At 37.3% G+C, this 18,323-nt stretch overlaps 1 protein-coding gene across 2 annotated transcripts in view; it reads right to left on the bottom strand.

Annotated features, from left to right (window-relative positions):
• OPHN1 (oligophrenin 1) overlaps window positions 1-18,323 on the bottom strand; it is a 530,418-nt gene that overhangs the window by 120,991 nt on the left and 391,104 nt on the right. For both annotated transcript variants that reach the window (XM_055122033.1, XM_055122034.1), the window contains exon 19: window positions 12,750-12,909. In XM_055122033.1, coding sequence (XP_054978008.1) covers window positions 12,750-12,909 — 160 coding nt within the window. The remainder of the gene's footprint in view (window positions 1-12,749; window positions 12,910-18,323) is intronic.

Genomic DNA, 18,323 nt, shown 5'->3' with positions numbered 1-18,323 from the left:
TGAGTATAGGTAAAGGAACAAACATGATAACCTCTCAGTATCTGTATTTCAAACCATAAAGCCAAAAAGGAGAGAAAATAAAAAGAGAGAGAGATAAGAAAAATGCCTGCCACAGAGGCAGACTGAGGCGGGGGGTGACAGGAGGGAAACTGAGAACATTTTTCTTGGGAAATGTACACTGGTGAAGGGATGAGTGTTGTAACATTGTATGATGGAAATCAGATCATTAACAGCTTTCTAACTGTATATCATGGTGAGTCAATAAGAAAGAACACTTTATCTACATTTTTCCTAGATGTTATATAATTTCAGATATTAGGTTTAAATATTTAATCCATTTATTCAGTTAATTTATTTGATTAGTGTAAAATATGGTTTCAATCTCATTGCATGTGGTTCAGACTTACCAACTTATGGAAAAGACTATCTCTTATCCAATATCAGTTAACCATATATTCGAGATATTAGTTTTGGGCTATTAATTGTTTTTCCCCCTTTGGTATGCCTATTTTCACTCCAAAACTATGTAGTTTTGATACTATAAATCTCTAACATAGTTTGATATCAAGAAGTATGATCATTTAGTTCTGTTCTGTGTGAGGATAACTGTAACTCAGGAGACTGACACCCAAATACAGTAAACATAAGGGCCAGGAATATTGTTCCATAGTTGGAAGCCTGTCTTATGAGCTGGGGGAGAAGGCAGCTTGAATAGAGAAGGAATCACTAAGTCAGTGATGATTGGAGGGATCTTTTGGGATGGGAGACGTGTCTTGAAAGTAGATAAAGAAGTAAATGAACTAAATGTGATTGCCTCTCAGTATCTATGTTAAAAATCATAATACCTAAAAGTAGAAAGAGAGTACAGGGGAAATTGTCTGGCACAGAGTCAGAGAGAGGGTTCAGAAAGTGGCAGACACTAGGGAAATTGGTGGTGGAAAATGTGCACTGGTGGAGGGATGGGTGTTTGATCATTGTATGACTGAAACTCAAACATGAAAGCTTTGTAACTATATCTCACAGTGATTGAATAAAAATAAAATAAAAAGTGCACAAACATCCCTTTGCTCATTGATTTGTTTGAGCAGGCACCAGTAACGTTTCTCATTGAGAGACTTACTGTTACTGTTTTGGCATATCTAATATGCACGGGTAGCTTGCCAGGCTCTGCTGCGCGGGCTCCACACTCTCGGTAGCTTGCTGGGCTCTCGGAGAGGGGCAAAGGAATCGAACACAGGTCGGCTGCGTGAAAGGCAAATGCCCAGCCACTGTGCTATCGCTCCAGCCCAAGATAAAAATATATATGTATATTTAAATAACCAAAATAAACCAGTAGAAGACAGAATTTTTTCCTGGTGGGGGTGCTGTAAAAGCCGTGCAGCCAAGTTTGGGCAGAGCCAGTTTTTAAGCCCAGATCTGCGGGGAATGGGAACTCAGACAGACTGCACCAATAGCAATCAACTTTCAGGGACCTGCTTACTCTCCCCCTATCCAGGTACAGGCCCATTGGGGGTGCTGTCCGGTGCCCTGGCCCCTAATGTGCCTGTTATTCTCCCCCTCCATATCCCATAAAAAATTATAAATTATACTCTTAGGTGGAACTTTCACTAGGGAAGCTTGCTCACCAGAAACACATTAGGTCAATAAGTCATTAGCCCAAACTCAATTTATATTACACCAAAAATACAACAGTAACAGTGAGCGTGAAAGTCTAAACCACACATGACACAATGGTAAGACAACGCAGAAGCCCACCAAGCTTAGTAAGTGAAGAAACTAGCCCAGAAGACCCAGACAGTAATGAAGTGCTAAACAACTTCTCTGACAAGGAATTTAGAAGGGAGCTACTGAGGATGCATAGGGAGCTAAAGGAAGCAATGGAAGGCAGCACCAATAAAATACAAGAGGATTTGAAAGTAAAAATGTGGAAAATGCAAACAAAATTACAAACGGAAATGTCAGATCTGAAAAACCTGGTTGGCGAATTGAAAAACTCAGTGAAAGGACTCAGCAGCAGAGGAACAGCTGCTGAGAACAAAATTAGTGAGCTCCAAGATGAAGTGTAGAGACTCTCCAGAAGACAGCAGAAAACAGAAAAGAGCCTTACAATGAACCAACAGATGTCAAGAGAAAACCGGAATGAAACCAAGAGTAATAACATAAGAATCATCTGGGAGAGGGACAGGAAGAAAACCCAGAGGAAGGAGAAACTGTCAAACAGATCATTGCTAAGATGTTCTTAGAGCTGAAAGGCACATGCGACAAGATTCAGGGGGCCTGAGAAGTACCAGCTAGAAGAAATCCAAACAAAAATACTCCAAGACTCATCCTGATCAAAATGACAAAAATCTTAGACAAAGACAAAATTCTAAAAGCAGGAAGATTAAAGAAAGAAATTGCCTATAAAAGAGCATCCTTAAGATTGACAGCCGACTTATCTGATAAAACCCTCAGGGCCTGAAGACAGTGGTGGGATATAGTGAAAAAATAAAATGAAAGAAATGCCTCATGAAAAATACTTTATCAAGCTAGAATCTGATTCATATTAGAAGGAACAACACACAGTTTCACAGACAACAAGTAAGGAACTTCATAGACTCAAAACCACGATTACATGAACAACTAAATGGCCTACATTAAGACAAGACAAGCTACATTAAGACAAGCACCTAAAATACACCCCAAACTTTGGCAGAAAAGTGGGTCCAGACCCCATAACAATAATCTATATCATATCAATGGGTTAGAGGCACCAATTAAAGGACACAGAATGGCAGGATGTTTCAAAAAACTGAACCCAACATTCTGCTGCCAGGAAGAAACACATCTTAGCAGTCAGAGCAAACATAGATTCAAAGTCACAGGCTAAAAAAAGGTAGGGTGACCGTTATGGTAACAGACCACATTGATTTCAGACTGAAGAAGGTCAGAAAAGACAGTGAAGGTCATTTCTAATTGATCAAGGGGTCTATACAGCAGGAAGAACTTAAACTCCTAAATGTATATGCACCTAATGAGGGACCAGCAAAGGACTTAAAACAATTACTCAGACTCAAAGGAAGATATAGATAGCAACATGATACTAGTGGGAGATTTCAACACTGCTTTAACACCACTCAGTAGATCAACCAGATTCAAGTTTAGTGAGGTCATACTTTATCTGAGGGAAGAAATGGAAGAAAGGGACTTAGTAGATACATACAACACTTCATCCTCAAAAACCTGAATACACATTCTTCTCAAGTGTGCATGAGAAATTCTCCAAGATAGACCACATGCTGGGCCTGTATCTATGATTTTCTCAGACCATGAGAAGTGAATCACCCTCACAAACAGAATATCAAATCAAACACCTGGAAATTAAACAGCTCACTACTGAGCAAAAAGTAGCTTTGAAAGAAAATCAAAGAGGAAATCAACAGATTCCTGGAAACGAGGAAATGAATAAAGATGAGTTACCTGAATTTATTGGCCATGACAAAAGCTGTGTTAAGATGAAAGTTTATAGCTTTACAAGCATTTCTTAGGAAGGAAAAGTGAGCCCACATATGTAACCTAACCTCACAGTTTAAGAGCTCTGAAAAAGAACAAAAGGAGCCCAACCCAGGCAGGAGGAAGGAAGTAACAAAAGTTAGATGGTGAAGTAATGAGATGGAAGCTGAAAAAAACAATCTGAAAGATCAATGAAACCAAGAGCTGTTTCTTTGAGAAAATAAACAAGATCAATAAACCTCTAGCAAGAGTCACAAAGAAAGAGAGAGAAAACCCTATAAAAGGGAATCAGAAATAAAAAGGGAAGCATCACAAACATCAATAGAGAAATTAAAAGTATTCTTAGTGATTACTTTGAGAATCTTTATGCCATGAAACGAGAAAACCTGGAGGAAAGTGATCAATTCCTGGATTCCTACAGCCTCCCAAGGCTGAACAAAGGAGACCTGGAATATCTGAACAGAACCTACCACCATCAAGGAAATTGAAACGTTAATAAAAAGTCTCCCCAAACACAAAAGTCTTGGCCCAGATGGATTCACTAGTGAATTCTTCCAAATCTTTAAAGAGACTTACTCCGAATCCTCTTTAAGCTTTTCCGAGAAATTGAAGAATCAGAAACATTTCCACACAGTTTTGATGGAGCAAATATCACCCGGATACCAAAAGCAGACAGAGATACCACAAAAGAAGAGAATTACAGGCTGATATCCCCTGATGAACAGACGCAAAGAACCTCAAAAAATCCTAGTAAAGAGAATACAACGACTCATTAGAATGATCATACACAATGACAAAGTAAGATTCATCCCAGGGATGCAAAGATGGTTCAACATTTGCAAGTCAATCAACATAATTCATCATATTAATAAAAGAAATAATAAAAACCATATGATCATATTAATAGATACAGAAAAATCATTTGAAAAGACCAGCACCCATTTATGGTGAAAACTCCCAGCAAAATGGGCATTAAAGGAACTTTCCTCAATATAGTCAAAGACATCTACCACAAATCCATGGTAAATATCATTCTCAATGGGGAAAGTCTAAAAGCCTTCTCCCTAAGATCGGGTAGAAGACAAGATTGTCCGCTCTTGCCACTCCAATTCAATATAGTACTGGAAGAACTGGCCATGGCAGTTAGGCAAGAAAAAGATATCAAGGGCATACAGATCAACACCCAAAAGTCCATGGCTTTTTTATATACAAATAATGAAAGAGAAGAAAGTGACATTGAAAAAAATAATCCCGTTCACAATGGTACTTCAGAATGTCAAGTACCTAGGAATCAATTTAACTAAAGAGGTGAAATACCTATACAAGGAAAATAACAAAACATTACTTCAAGAAATGAAAGAGGACTGTAGGAAATGGAGACACATCCCCTGCTTATGGATAGGGAGGATTAACATTATCAAAATAGCAATACTGCCCAAAGCACTATACAGATTTAATGTGGTCACTATCAGGATACCCATGACATTTTTCAAAGAAATAGACAAAACACTCACAAAATTCGTATGGATAAATAAACCCCCATGAATAGTTAAAGCAATCCTTGGGAAAAAGTAGATGGGTGGCATCACCTTCCCCAACTTCAAACTCTACTAAATAGTAGTAGTAATTAAAACAGCATGGTGGGGCCGGAGCAATAGCACAGCGGGTAGGGCATTTGCCTTGCACGCGGCCGACCCGGGTTCGATCCCCGGCATCCCATATGGTCCCCCAAGCACCGCCAGGAGTAATTCCTGAGTGCAGAGCCAGGAGTAACCCCTGAGCATCGCTGGGTGTGACCCAAAAAGAAAAAAAAAACAGCATGGTATTGGGCTAGAAACAGACCCACAGAACAATGGAACAGAGTTGAATATTCTGTCACTGTCACTGTCATCCCATTGCTCATCGATTTGCTTGAGCAGGCACCAGTAACGTCTCCATCATGAGACTTGTTGTTACTGTTTTTGGCATATCGAATATGGGTAGCTTGCCAGGCTCTGCGATGTGGGCAATATACTCTCAGTAGCTTGCCGGGCTCTCTGAGAGGGGTGGAGGAATCAAACCCAGGTCGGCTGTGTGTAAGGCAAATGCCTTACCACTTTGCTATCACTCCAGCCTATTCTGCCACAGACTCTCAAATATATGACCACTTAATCTTTAACAAAGGAACAAGAAATGTGAAGTGGAACAAGAAAAACCTCTTCAACAAGTAGTGCTGGAAGAATTGGATAGCTACCTGGAAAAAAATGAACTCTGATCTCTGCCTAACGCCAGGCACAAAAGTCAGGTCAAAGTGGCTATCAGTGGACCTCAATATCAGACATGAATCCATAAGATACATGGAGGAAAATGTAGGCAGAACCCTCCATGACACTGAAGTTACATGACTTTGAAGCTAAAAGCATCTTTAAGGATGAAACACCACTGACCAAGTAAGTAGAAATAAACATGAACAAATGGGACTGCATCAAATTAAGAAGCTTCTGCACTTCTAAAGAAACAGTGAGCAGGTTTAAAAAAACAGTTAGTACTTCTAAAGAAACAGAGAGCACCCACAGAATGGAAAGAATATTTACCCAGTACCCATCTGATAAGGGATTAATATCCAGGATATACAAGACACTAGAAGAATTTTGCAAGAAAAACACCTCCAACCCCATCAAAAATGGGGAGAAGAAATGAACAGAAGCTTCTTTAAAAAATAAATAAAAATGGCCAAAAGGCACATGAAAAAATGCTCCACATTGCTCATCATCAGAGAGATGCAAATCAGAATAACAATGAGAGTATCTCATTGTTATAACAATAACAATGTAAGTATCTCACACCACAGAGAATGGCACACATTCAAAAGAACAAAAGCAACCAGTGCTGGTGTGGATGTGGGGAAAAAAGGGATACCCTTTCACTGTTGGTAGGAATGTTGACTGGTCCATCCTCTCTGGAAAACAATATGAACAAACTTTCAAAAACTAGAAACTGCGATTCCATATGACCATGCAATACCACTTCTGGTAATATATACCAAGGATGCAAAAAAGCACAGTAGAAATAACATATGTACCTATATGTTCATCGCAGCATTGTTCACAATAGCCAGAATCTGGAGACAACCCGAGTGCCTGAGAACTGGTTAAAGAAACTTTGCTACATCTATACAATGGAATACTATGTAGCTGTTAGGAGAGATGAAGTCATGAAATTTGCTTATAAGACATGGAGAGTATCATGCTACGCGAAATGAGTCAGTAAGTGAGGGACAGACATAGGACGACTGCACTCTTTTGTAGGATATAATATAACGTAGTATGAGATAGACACCCAATGTCAGTAGACACAGAGCCAGGAATATTCCCCATAGTTGGCAGCCTGTCTCATGAGCTGGGGGAGAAGGCATCTAGAATAAAGAAGGGATCACTAAGTCAATGATGTTTGGAAGGATTGTTCGGGATGGGAGATGTGTGCTGAAAATAGATAAAGGACCAGAAATGATAACCTGTAAGTATCTGTATTGCAGACCATAATGCCCAAAAGTAGAGAGAGAATATGGGGAAAATCGTCTTCCATGGAGGCAGGGGGATGGCTTGAAAGGGGGGGTATACTGGGGACATTGGTGGTGGAGAATGTGCACTGGTGAGGGGATGGGTGTTTGATCATTGTATGATTGAAACTCAAACATGAAGGCTTGTAACTGCACCCCACAGTGATTCAATAATCAAAAAAGAAAAATGAAGAGGAGGCATTGCATTACCAGACTTTAGTCTTTACTACAAAGTTACGGTAATAAAAGTTGCATGGTACTGGAACTAAAAATAGACTAAAGATAGACTCAAAATAATAGAACTGAGAATCTAATAATAAAGCCTCAGATGTGTGTATGAGCAGTTAATTGACAACAAAAGTGATAGAACATGAAGTGAAGTAAGGAGAATCTCTTATGCTACTCTCTTATGTTTTTAAACATATAATTTGGTTTCTCTAAAAATTTCTTCTTTAATCATAGGCTATTTGGGAGCATGCTATTTAATTTCCACATGTTTATGAATTTCCAATTTTCTTTCTCTTAGATTTCTAGTTTTATATTATTTTGGAAATAAAATTATTAATGCAATTTCAATGATCTAAAATTTTCTGAGTTATTTATTACCTATTACATGAACTATCTTGAGCTATAATTGTGCAGCAGAGAAGAAATGTGTATTCAGTTTAGCTGAGAGACTTTCATGCATATATATATAAATATATATATATATATTTCATTTTGTCTGAAGTATGGTTCAAATGTAATGATTTCTTTTTTTCTCTGCATTCATTGTTGTGATAGGAATACTGATGTACATTGCTATTTTTACATTTTTGTTTGTTTCTTTATATCTTTTTAAACTATTAATGTAGTATGGGATAAGAAAGATAATACAGCAGTTAAGGCATGTGTATCTCACTAACCCAGATTTGATCCCTGGTACCATATATGGTCTTCTGAGCATGCCAGAGGTCACGTCTAAGTACAGATGCAAGAACGGTCCCTGGGTGTAACTCAAAACACTATCTCTAAAATATTAAAATAGCAATGATACTGGTAACATATATATTTATGATTATAACCTCTTAATTATTTGTCCCTTACAATATATTGAACAGCTTTGTATTGTCTTTTGGTAGTAATTTTAATATAAAACCTATTTTATCTCATATAAATATAGCAATTTGTATTATCTTTTGGCTTACCTGTGTGTGTGTATTGCCATTTTCCCACTTTGAGATTGTGTGTGCTCCTAAAGCTGAAATAAGACTTTTGTAGGTAGGTCATTATTGTGTAGAGTTTGGCAGTCAGCGTTTCTTGTATTTTTTTAACCTTCTTTTTTTAAAAGTTTTTATTTTATTGAATCACCGTGAAAAAATACAAAGCTTTCAGGTTTAAGTCTCAGTCATATAATGATTGAACCCCCATCCCTTCACCAGTGCACATGTTCCACCACCAAGAACCCCAAAATAACCCCCTCCCACCCAGCCCCCACCTAAGTAGCTAATGATCTTCACTTTTTTCTCTCTATACTTTGAATACATTCAATATTTCAATAGAGAACTCACTATTATTGTTTGGAATTTTCCCCCAACAATCAGGCCTGCTGAAAAGGCATCATTTAATAATTTATTTTCATTGCTAAGAATGAAGACTCTATGAGCTGTCGTGGAAGCATGGTTTTGGACTTGATATTTTAGCTTAGTTCACAGTCTAGATGCATTTCTGTAAGAAGCTGCTCTGGGTGCCAAAATGGGTTAGAAGACCTCTTGGATCATAGTCTTTAGGACCAGAGGGTCCATTTCACACGTGGCAGCTCCGGATCTTATCTGGGCTGAGGGCGTGCCAGTAACGGCCCCTTCCCATGATCGCCTATGAGCCACAACACTGCAAAATTCATACCTCTAAGATAGGAGTCTTAGAAGGTGGCTCTTGACACATGGATGTTGCCGCCGCCGCCATTTTCTGTGCAGAAAAACAGGATGGAAAGGAAAAATCCCTCCCCAGGCGGCACGGAGTTGTAGCACAGCTCACAGTCTAGATACATTTCTGTAAGAAGCCGCTCTGGGTGCCAAAATGGGTTAGAAGACCTCTCGGATCATAGTCTTTAGGAGCAGAGGGTCTCTTTTCTTGTATTTTTATGATCCTTTTCTAAAAGTTCCTGACTATTATTCTTATCTTTCTCTCTCTAAATCCAGGATAAAATATGATTTCATGGTAATGTGAAATATACATTAAAATTTATACATATATCACAGTCCATTATTTGTTAAGGATTTAAGTATGACACCTTTTACCCCTGGTGGCTCAGGGGGCCACCATCTTCCAGACGCCAATGTAAGACAGGTTTGGACCCGCAGTGACGAGGCACAAGGGGCCTCATGGGATGGGGATGAGGCTGGTTGTTTCCTCTCCCGCACCAACGAGACCCTGAGTCGCAGCCCATGAACGGCCTCTCTGGATCCTGATTGATTTGCGTATCGGCCATGATCCTAGAGACTCAGAAAGAAATCTCGGAACTCAGCGGCTTTGGGCAGAAACACCTTCAGATTAAGTTATTAAAATTTCAGAATTCCAAAATTGTGTGGCTGTGGGACATCATATAATATTCATAATCAGCAACAGAAAACAAAATGTCTAATGTTGTCTTTTCGGCAGATCTAAGTTTTGGGGGAAAATCTCAAATAACAATGGTGGGTCTGGTGTCAAAATACTGAATGTTCTCAAAGTAGAGAGAGAGTAATGTGGAAATCATCTGCCACATAGATAGGGGGAGGGGGTAGAATGGGGGGTATAGTAGGGTTTTTGGTGGTGGAAAATGTGCACTGGTGAAGGGACAGGTGTTTCATCATTGTAGGACCGAGACTTAAACCTGATAGTTTTGTAACTGCTCTAATGGTGATTCAATAAGCACTGTAGCACTGTCGGTAAATATATTTTTTTAAAAAAGTAGTTAAGTTTGATCTCATACAAATGTTCCACTCTTTCACTCCCACCTCTTTTTGGTTTTGATATCACCACTGTATTTTTGTTTTTGTTTTGGGGGCCACCCCTGGCATTTTTCAGGGGTTGTTCCTTGCTCTGCACTCAGGAATTACTCCTAGTGGGCTCCAGGATGCCGGGAACTGAACATGGTTCAGCTATATGCAAGGCAAGCATCTGCCCGCAGTACCCATTTTTATAACATTAGAATATGAGACAAAGGACTATGATAAATATAGATGTGAGAATCATCTACAGGAGATTTTTCAAATTTGCTCAGAGATACCATCTCTCTTGTTAAAAATTATTAACTCCTGACATGAGCTCTGCCCACACACATTAATAGATGAGCAACCTCAGAATTTCACACACAGCAAGTTAGTAGCTGAACAAACGGGGACCTGAGTCACAGTTCATTCGGCCTAGTCAAAGAAATCTTAATCCAACCAATTCACAGCTCACTGCTAGTAAGAAAACCATACTCTTAGTCAAAAAGTACCTGCAGGCCTCCAAAATTATGTAATTAGCAATGGTGCCTACCTGCTGGTTAAACTTCCATTCAGCTCTGGAAGGCATGTTCTGTGACTGAAATCCCAGTCTCCTCTTGATCTTTGCCTCTCCTACAGTCATAAGGAGGCCTATGTAACTACAGCAGAGGAGTTCAAGTGGTGGTCGGCACTGAGAACATTACATCTCTGGTTTGACAGTCATGCCCTTTCAATATGATACATCAGTGCCTTAGGGCACCCAAAAGTTTGAAGCCCATGTCTCCTCACAGGCTGTAAAAACACTGTGAACAACTGTCTTCAGGTATATAAAGGCCTATACTCTGCTGGCGGTGCTCAGGTGACTATATGGGATACTGAGGATCAAACCAGAGTTGACTGCAGGCAAAGCAAGCACCTTAACCACTGTAACAATTCTCCATCTCCTCTGACTATTCTACTTTTAAGCAATGCTTTCCTGAGCCTGGATAAATAATTTCAATCATTATAAGATTCTCAACCAGTTAAAGTCTACTCCTTTTTATACCTAGACTCTGTCTCCATTCACATATCCTGTCACTCAGATTTTCATTATATATTCTAATACTATCAGATCAGTTGGTATGCTAGGCCCCTGTGCATTTGCTAACATTAGGTCATCTCTTTTAAATGCCCTTTCCTATTTATCCTATTTATTCCTTTCTTCTCTAACAATAGTATAGGCTACATTTCTCCAAGCAGAACCTATTTTGATAATGCAAAGTACTGTATATGTACCAAATATCATTAAAGAGAAATTACTGGCAACACAACACTGTTCAGTGATTATAAACTTCACAACTGAGTCAGGCTACTTGGATTTAAATGATAGTTCTGTCAATAACTAAAAGACCTTGGAGGATTGACTGCCACACAGTGCTTTGCTATATTTGAATTTCAGTAGAAAGACTATCAGAGAAGTTCTTTTAATTAACACAGATAATAGAGCATAGAATCTCAGTTCTAGTTGGAACATAGCTGCTCCAAATAAAAACTGCCCTTACTCTTCATATAGCTAAATGTAACTATGAAATTTAATTCTGAATATGACATGTAAATCAAAGTAATAATTGTGATTTCCAGGCTTGCCTTAAAAACAAATGGTTGTATCCTATACTTCCCTTTCTTTCAGATGATGACTGGTAATACAGATGAAGCAGCACCTTAGGGATGGCAGAGAAATGGAAGAAGGAAACTGGGTTCCTGTCCCTGTCAAATCACCATAGCAACACAGAACTACTTCATTTGATATTCCACAAGTGAAGAAATAACATTGCTTGTGTTAGAGCCATTATCTGTTTACACGTAGAGAATTAGTAGCCTAACCCATGTCCCTTCAATTACAGCTAAACAAGTGGCAGATCTTGGATTTGAATTGTGCATATCATCTAACTTTACCATCAGCATTTCCTCTTGCAGAAAGTTTTAATGAATTATGATTTTCTAAGATGGCACTACCAGACATACAGAGAAAAATGAAGGTCATCTGTTAAAATTGTACAAGACTTATTAATAAATGTTTTTTTTCTCATGATTGGCTTCAATTTCTCTTTTTCTTATTTCATTTTATTATAATGTATAGCACCTCATATTATATGTCACATAAAATATACCTTCTTAAATTATTTTAGAATGAGAAAGGTTTAAACAAATGTAAGAAGGTACAGGGCTGGGATGTGACTCGGTGGTTGAGAACATGCACTGCATATGGAAGAAATGAGTTTAATTCCCCCAAATTAATGAATCAACCAATAACTACAGCCATTGTCTTCTTTACTACTTCATTGCATACATACAACTTTCTTGTTTGCTTGTTTTTTTGGGACCCACCTGGTGTGATACGCAGGATTGCTACTGGCTCTACATTCAAGAATTAGTCCTACTGGTGCTTGGGGGAGTATATGAGATGCCGGAAATCAAAGTCAGGTCAGCCATGTCCCTGTATACAACTTTCTTACAATTTTTTGTTTACTTGGCTGTCCTATTACTTTGCAAACTCAGTGACTTCTCTTTTATCCTGCATGTGTCATATAATAAATTATTTACGTACTCAAGCACATGCTCTGAATGAATGAATTTTGCAAGTTCAGAATAGTATCAAATATCATTCTACCAGAAGAGCATGCCTTTCTGTTATTACCTTGAACTCGGGAGGAATACACAACTTAAAAGGCCATATGAGAAAATGTCACAAGATTGGAGCAGTTATAGTGAGGACATAAAATACATACCTTAATGAAGTGCTCGATTAGGATTTCTACCACAATATTCTGGAATTTGATGTTCATCATGGCAGCAACAGTATCTTCCTGAGCTCTCATTAGAGTGGGCCCAAATATTACTCCCATATTGGAGGGAGTCATAAGATTCTCTTTGCTGTGCTCACACACACTACCAGAAGAGAAAGAACATGATTAGCAATATCACAACATTACTTCGTAACCAATATTATGTTCCGAGCTATAAGGGAAAAGAGAAAAATTTAAAAGTAAAGATAAAGGAGAGGTCTAACATACATTTAAAAGGAAATGGTTATAAGGACTCACCTAACAAAGAACCTAAGATAGTACATAGTGGCTCAGGAGTAAGATGCCTAATATTTAGTGAAAATGTAGATGGGGTCAGAAAATATTTTGGAAAACAAGAGAGGATTAAAAAGAAATTCCTGGCAAGAGGAACAACATGTAAAACATGTAAACATAAAGAATAAAGCACATAGAACAATGTTTATTAGTCTCAGCAGTTAAGAATCTTTCCTACCTTTAGTTAGAGAAACAAACACTTAAAAACTCCACAAGATTAGCTTTTTCTACTTGTCCTCAGGAGACTTGTAGAAGAAAACTGATTTGCCTAAAGCCCTCATTAGAAAAGGACCCAGATCCCCCAATCCCTAATCACTTTCCTTGCTTAAATTCTTAGAGATTTCCTATCACTTACAGTACAATGCCTACTTTCTTCAGAATAATAAACCTGACTTTTGTAATTTTTCATGTATTATGCAGCTTTGCAATGGACAGCTTGGTCTCACAAGTTGACCTGGATTTGAATTTCAACACTATCACTCATTAGCTATAAATAAAACTTTTTCTGTTAATAATATATTTCTGAACTTTAGTTTTCTCACTTTCAAAATAGTATTGATATATGGTGACTATTGAACTAACAGAGTTAAAATTGTTTTACATGGTACCTTAAAACTATTCCACTGTAATTATGTGCTATTATAGTTAACTGTTAGTATCCTCTATCTAGGCACATATGACCTTTAACACTTTATATACTAAATTGCCTATATTAGACTTTTTGCTGTGACCTCCATATATTGTTTCAGACCTCCATAACGCTGTCCACCCATTCCTTCTGTTTAGACTAACCTCCTCTTCCTAGATCTAAAGAATGTCCATTTATTATTTGAGATTCACTTTAGGTGACATCATATTTTTGGTTATCACAGTCCATTATGCTCATTTTGACTGAAATCATGGGCAAGCAGAACATGTTGCATTTTTAATCTGCCTCTCATACTAGTTGATAAATAACTTAAAGCATGTTAAAGTTATCAATAATTATCTGAATGAAACTGAGAACCTGTAGTGCTCTTTCAAATGTTACTGGAGGCAGTCAAGTGGAATTTGTTTCCTTATGACAGCTTGGCTATGATGGTGGGGAGGCAAGGAAAGTGGAAATATACCATAAATGCTGATTTTTGAACATAGCAGGATCAATGCCCTTGAGACATGAACTCAATCAGTGGTCAGGTAAGTAGGTGATAGATGGGACAAATTCTTTTAATTTTTTGAATTCTTTTGCAAAATTCTTTGACAAAGTTTAATGAACTTTGTTAACCCCAACAATATTTATTTTCATTCAGATGGTAATTAACAGCAAGCATTCACAGGTCTATGACATTCTGGGTCTGTGATGGACCCTTTAATAATTTAAATACTTCTGTAATGAGACTTTATTCTTCGGTTTTCCTAAAGAACAGAAAACACTAATTCAAAAAGATCTATACCCTCTCTAGTCTTTAATTACATACATTTTTTCTTCAAAAGTTGCTGCCACCAAGTAATCAAGGAAAACTAAACCACTAGTGACATGACAATTCTCACTGTTGTGAGTTTAGAAAGTAATCAATTTTCATTGAATGTACCATTGGCTCACTTAGTTTTTACAACTCCAAAGGGAATGGTGTTTGTATCTCAGAAACCTAGGATCATAGAGCAAAACACTTAGTCAAGGTCACATAACAACACAGGGATTCAAACTGGTTGGGTTCCAAATTATATAATCACCCAATTGATTCAACTAATTGTTTTGTCTAGTTTGGTATTTCCAAACCCTTTTTCTGTTTTAAAAATTCATCTAATTCAAGAGCTGCTAGTTTTCAGTTGAGTCTTAGGTGTGCAATTTTACAATACCAATCCCACCACCAACGTCCACTTCCCTCAACCAGTGTTTTCATGTTCTATCCCACCCCTCCATCCTCACCCCAGTGCCTGCCCCCATGATAGGCACATTTAAAATTTCAGTTGCTTTAGTTTAGATCTCAGGTTTTCAGTTTTGCTTCACAATCCTTTTTCTATCTGTAGTCCCCTTACAATCTCATTTTCTTCTTGTTGCCCAACTGTCCTAATTCACCCACTAGTCTAGTGTTGTGCCCTCTTTCTGGCTACTTTCTTATCACTTTCTGGCTACTCTCTGTCTTCTCTCCCATACAAAAACTGAAAATTAAAAGAGAATTCCAAAACTAGAGCCATAGTTCTTCCTATATAATCAAAAAGCTTAGAGACCCAAATGCTTAAATCCTGTGACACGTAAAAGAAAAGAAAAATATTCACAAATTATTACTAAGATATAGAAATGGAGAGCTTAAAAGATTTTTTGAAATAATTATTATGAATAAAATCAATGGGGTGCAGTTAATGTACTTTAACACAAAATGAAAATTAATGAAATTAAAAAGGAAATGAATGAGCAGGAAATTCTCCATAAAAGAGATTGACACTATTAAAAAGGTTGAAGTAGATCTTATATATGTAAAACATAAAGAATGAAATGGAACATTCCATGAAAAGCATGGCCAGCATATTTTATGTCACAAAAATTGGCAAAATTGAAGATAATAATGCTGTAATAACATATAAAAGAGGGGAAATCATTGTCACTGTCAACCCGTTGCTCATCGATTTGTTTGAGCGGGCACCAGTAATGTTTCTCATTTTGAGACTTATTGTTACTGTTTTTGGCATATCTAATATGCCACGGGTAGCTTGCCAGGCTCTGTTGTGCGGGTGTGATACTCTTTGTAGCTTGCCAGGCTCTCCGAGAGGGGTGGAGGAATCGAACATGGGTTGGCTACTTGAAAGGCAAATGTCCTACCACTGTGCTATCACTCCAGCCCAAAAGAGGGGAAGTAAGACAGGAAAAAAAACTACAAAAGTTCACATTGACTCATTTGATACATCAGTAAGCCCAGGAGTAAGTCACAAAAGTATAAAATAAAAAGAAAAATATTGTCAGCATATAAAAATCAAGGGGGATTGTACTTTAATGTGATATATCTGTATTAACATCTTGTTGTACAACATATATAAAAGTTACCAACATAACTAAATCAAAACATTTCATAGCAAGTTTATCTCAACACACTGACATCATTAGAAAACAGATAGTTCAGATAAAATTAATAAAGTAATAATAGCCACAAATAACTAATTGATCAGATGGAATTAATTAACTGATACCAAAAATTCATCCCCAAACCTGTGAGCACAAATTCTTCTGAAGTGCATGTAGAAGACCCTCAAAGATAGATGCAAAATGTCCCAATAAATATGTGATGACTGAAGTAAAATATAGAATCTTTTCTGTTGACAGAGGTGTGAAGGTAGAAAATAATCCCCAAAAGAAAACTGGAAGGATCACAAAGAAGTGAAGCAATATGATGCTGAGAAATAGAGAAATCAAAGGATATACAAATATTTCCTGTAGTACAAGTGAAAAGAAGAAATGATAAACACACTTCTAGTAGATGCAGTAAAAGCAGTATTATGAGTGATGTTTGTGGCAATACAAGTCTATGAGAATAAACAAAAATAGTCCCAAATAAATATTCTAATATCACATCTAGGACACTAGGAAAAGACAGAAAAATGAAACCAAAAGTTTGTAGATGGAAATAAATCACAAAAATCAAGGGAAAATTAAAATAAGGATAAAAATAATGATATGAAAGATCAATGAAAATAGAAGAGGGTGGTTGCATTCTGAAATGAAAACATGATTAGGGTCCATAACTAGCATGCACATGATCTGGGTTCCATTCCTGGCACAGCAAGACCTTCAAGCATCAAATCCAGGTTCATCTCTAGAGAAACTCCAAGTATAGTCTGGGTATCCCCATTACTGCAGAGCTTGAGTAGCATCACACACTTGGGCCCTGGCATTAAACCTTTGATCCTGGTCCTCATGAACACTACTTGGGAGGAGGTCCCCCAAATAAAATAAATGATATTTTAAAAATCAATGACAAATAAAAATCAATGACATCAAAATATTGTTCTTTAAAAGAATGAACACGATTTGCACTTAGGTAGACTTACTACCAAAAAAGAGAGAAAACTATTTAAAGAAATACAGGGGTCAGAGTGATAGTACAGTGGGTAGAGCAGTTAAATTCTTTGCCTGGCCAACCTGGGTTCTATCCCTGGCATCCCACATGGTCCCTCATGCACCATCAGGAGTGATGCCCGAACTCAGAGCCAGGAGTAAGCCCTGAGCCCAGCTGTGTTGGCCTCTTCCTCCAAATAACAAAAACAAGGAAATACAGTAAGTGAATAACAAATGGCCCAAATCAACAGAATGTGATATTTGGTCTACAGAAGTGAGCTTACAACAGTGGGTGTATGAGGTTGAGGTTGGTAATGAGATAATGGTGGAGGGAAATGGAGGGAAATGTTAGTGGAGGGTGTGGTATGGTATCATTGTATATGTGAAACCTGATTATCAACAGCACCATAAATCATGGTGCCTCAAACAAAATTAAAGAAATGAAAAAGAGAAAATGTAGCATGAATCAGGAAAGAAAAATAAAATTTGAACAAGTACCAGAAAAATACTAAGGATCACAGGAGAATAAGAGTATCTATATGACAAATGACTGGATATTCTATGTGAATACGACAATTTTAAATCATAAAAATTTTAAGGCTAAACCAGTAAAAGATATTGAACAAAGCAATTAAAGTACATACATTTAAATATTAATAAAAATTCTTACTAAGCCTACTTCTGATGACTTCACTAGTGAATTACAGAAAACTTTCAAAGAAAAAAAAACATATATATTGGTTAAAATCTCCCCCAAATTTCTAAAGGGCAAAGAAAAAGCCAACTAAACACTAATATTTTTGATGAACATAGATGCAAAAACCTCAATAAATTCTTAGCACATGTAATCCAACACATCAAGGGAATAATTTATCATATTCAGTGCAATTTATCCCCAAAAGATATAAAGATATTTCAACATAGGTACATCAAATAATGTTATAGACCACATCAACAAAAATATAAAAATCAAGTAATCATAACAACAGATAATGAAGAAGCATTGGACAAGATAAATTTAATAAGATTTATCATAAGAACTCAGTAAACTGAAAACAGGAAAAACATATCTCAACATAATTAAGTAACAAACCCACAGCTTACTTCATATGAAATGGTTAAAAAAAAAGAACACTTCTCCGAGATCTTGAATAAGACAGGGATATATATTCTTACTAGTAGGGTGTAACATA

This window comes from Sorex araneus, chromosome X (assembly GCF_027595985.1).
Source record: "Sorex araneus isolate mSorAra2 chromosome X, mSorAra2.pri, whole genome shotgun sequence".
Lineage (NCBI taxonomy): Eukaryota > Metazoa > Chordata > Mammalia > Eulipotyphla > Soricidae > Sorex > Sorex araneus.
This window is presented reverse-complemented; position numbering and strand designations above follow the sequence as displayed.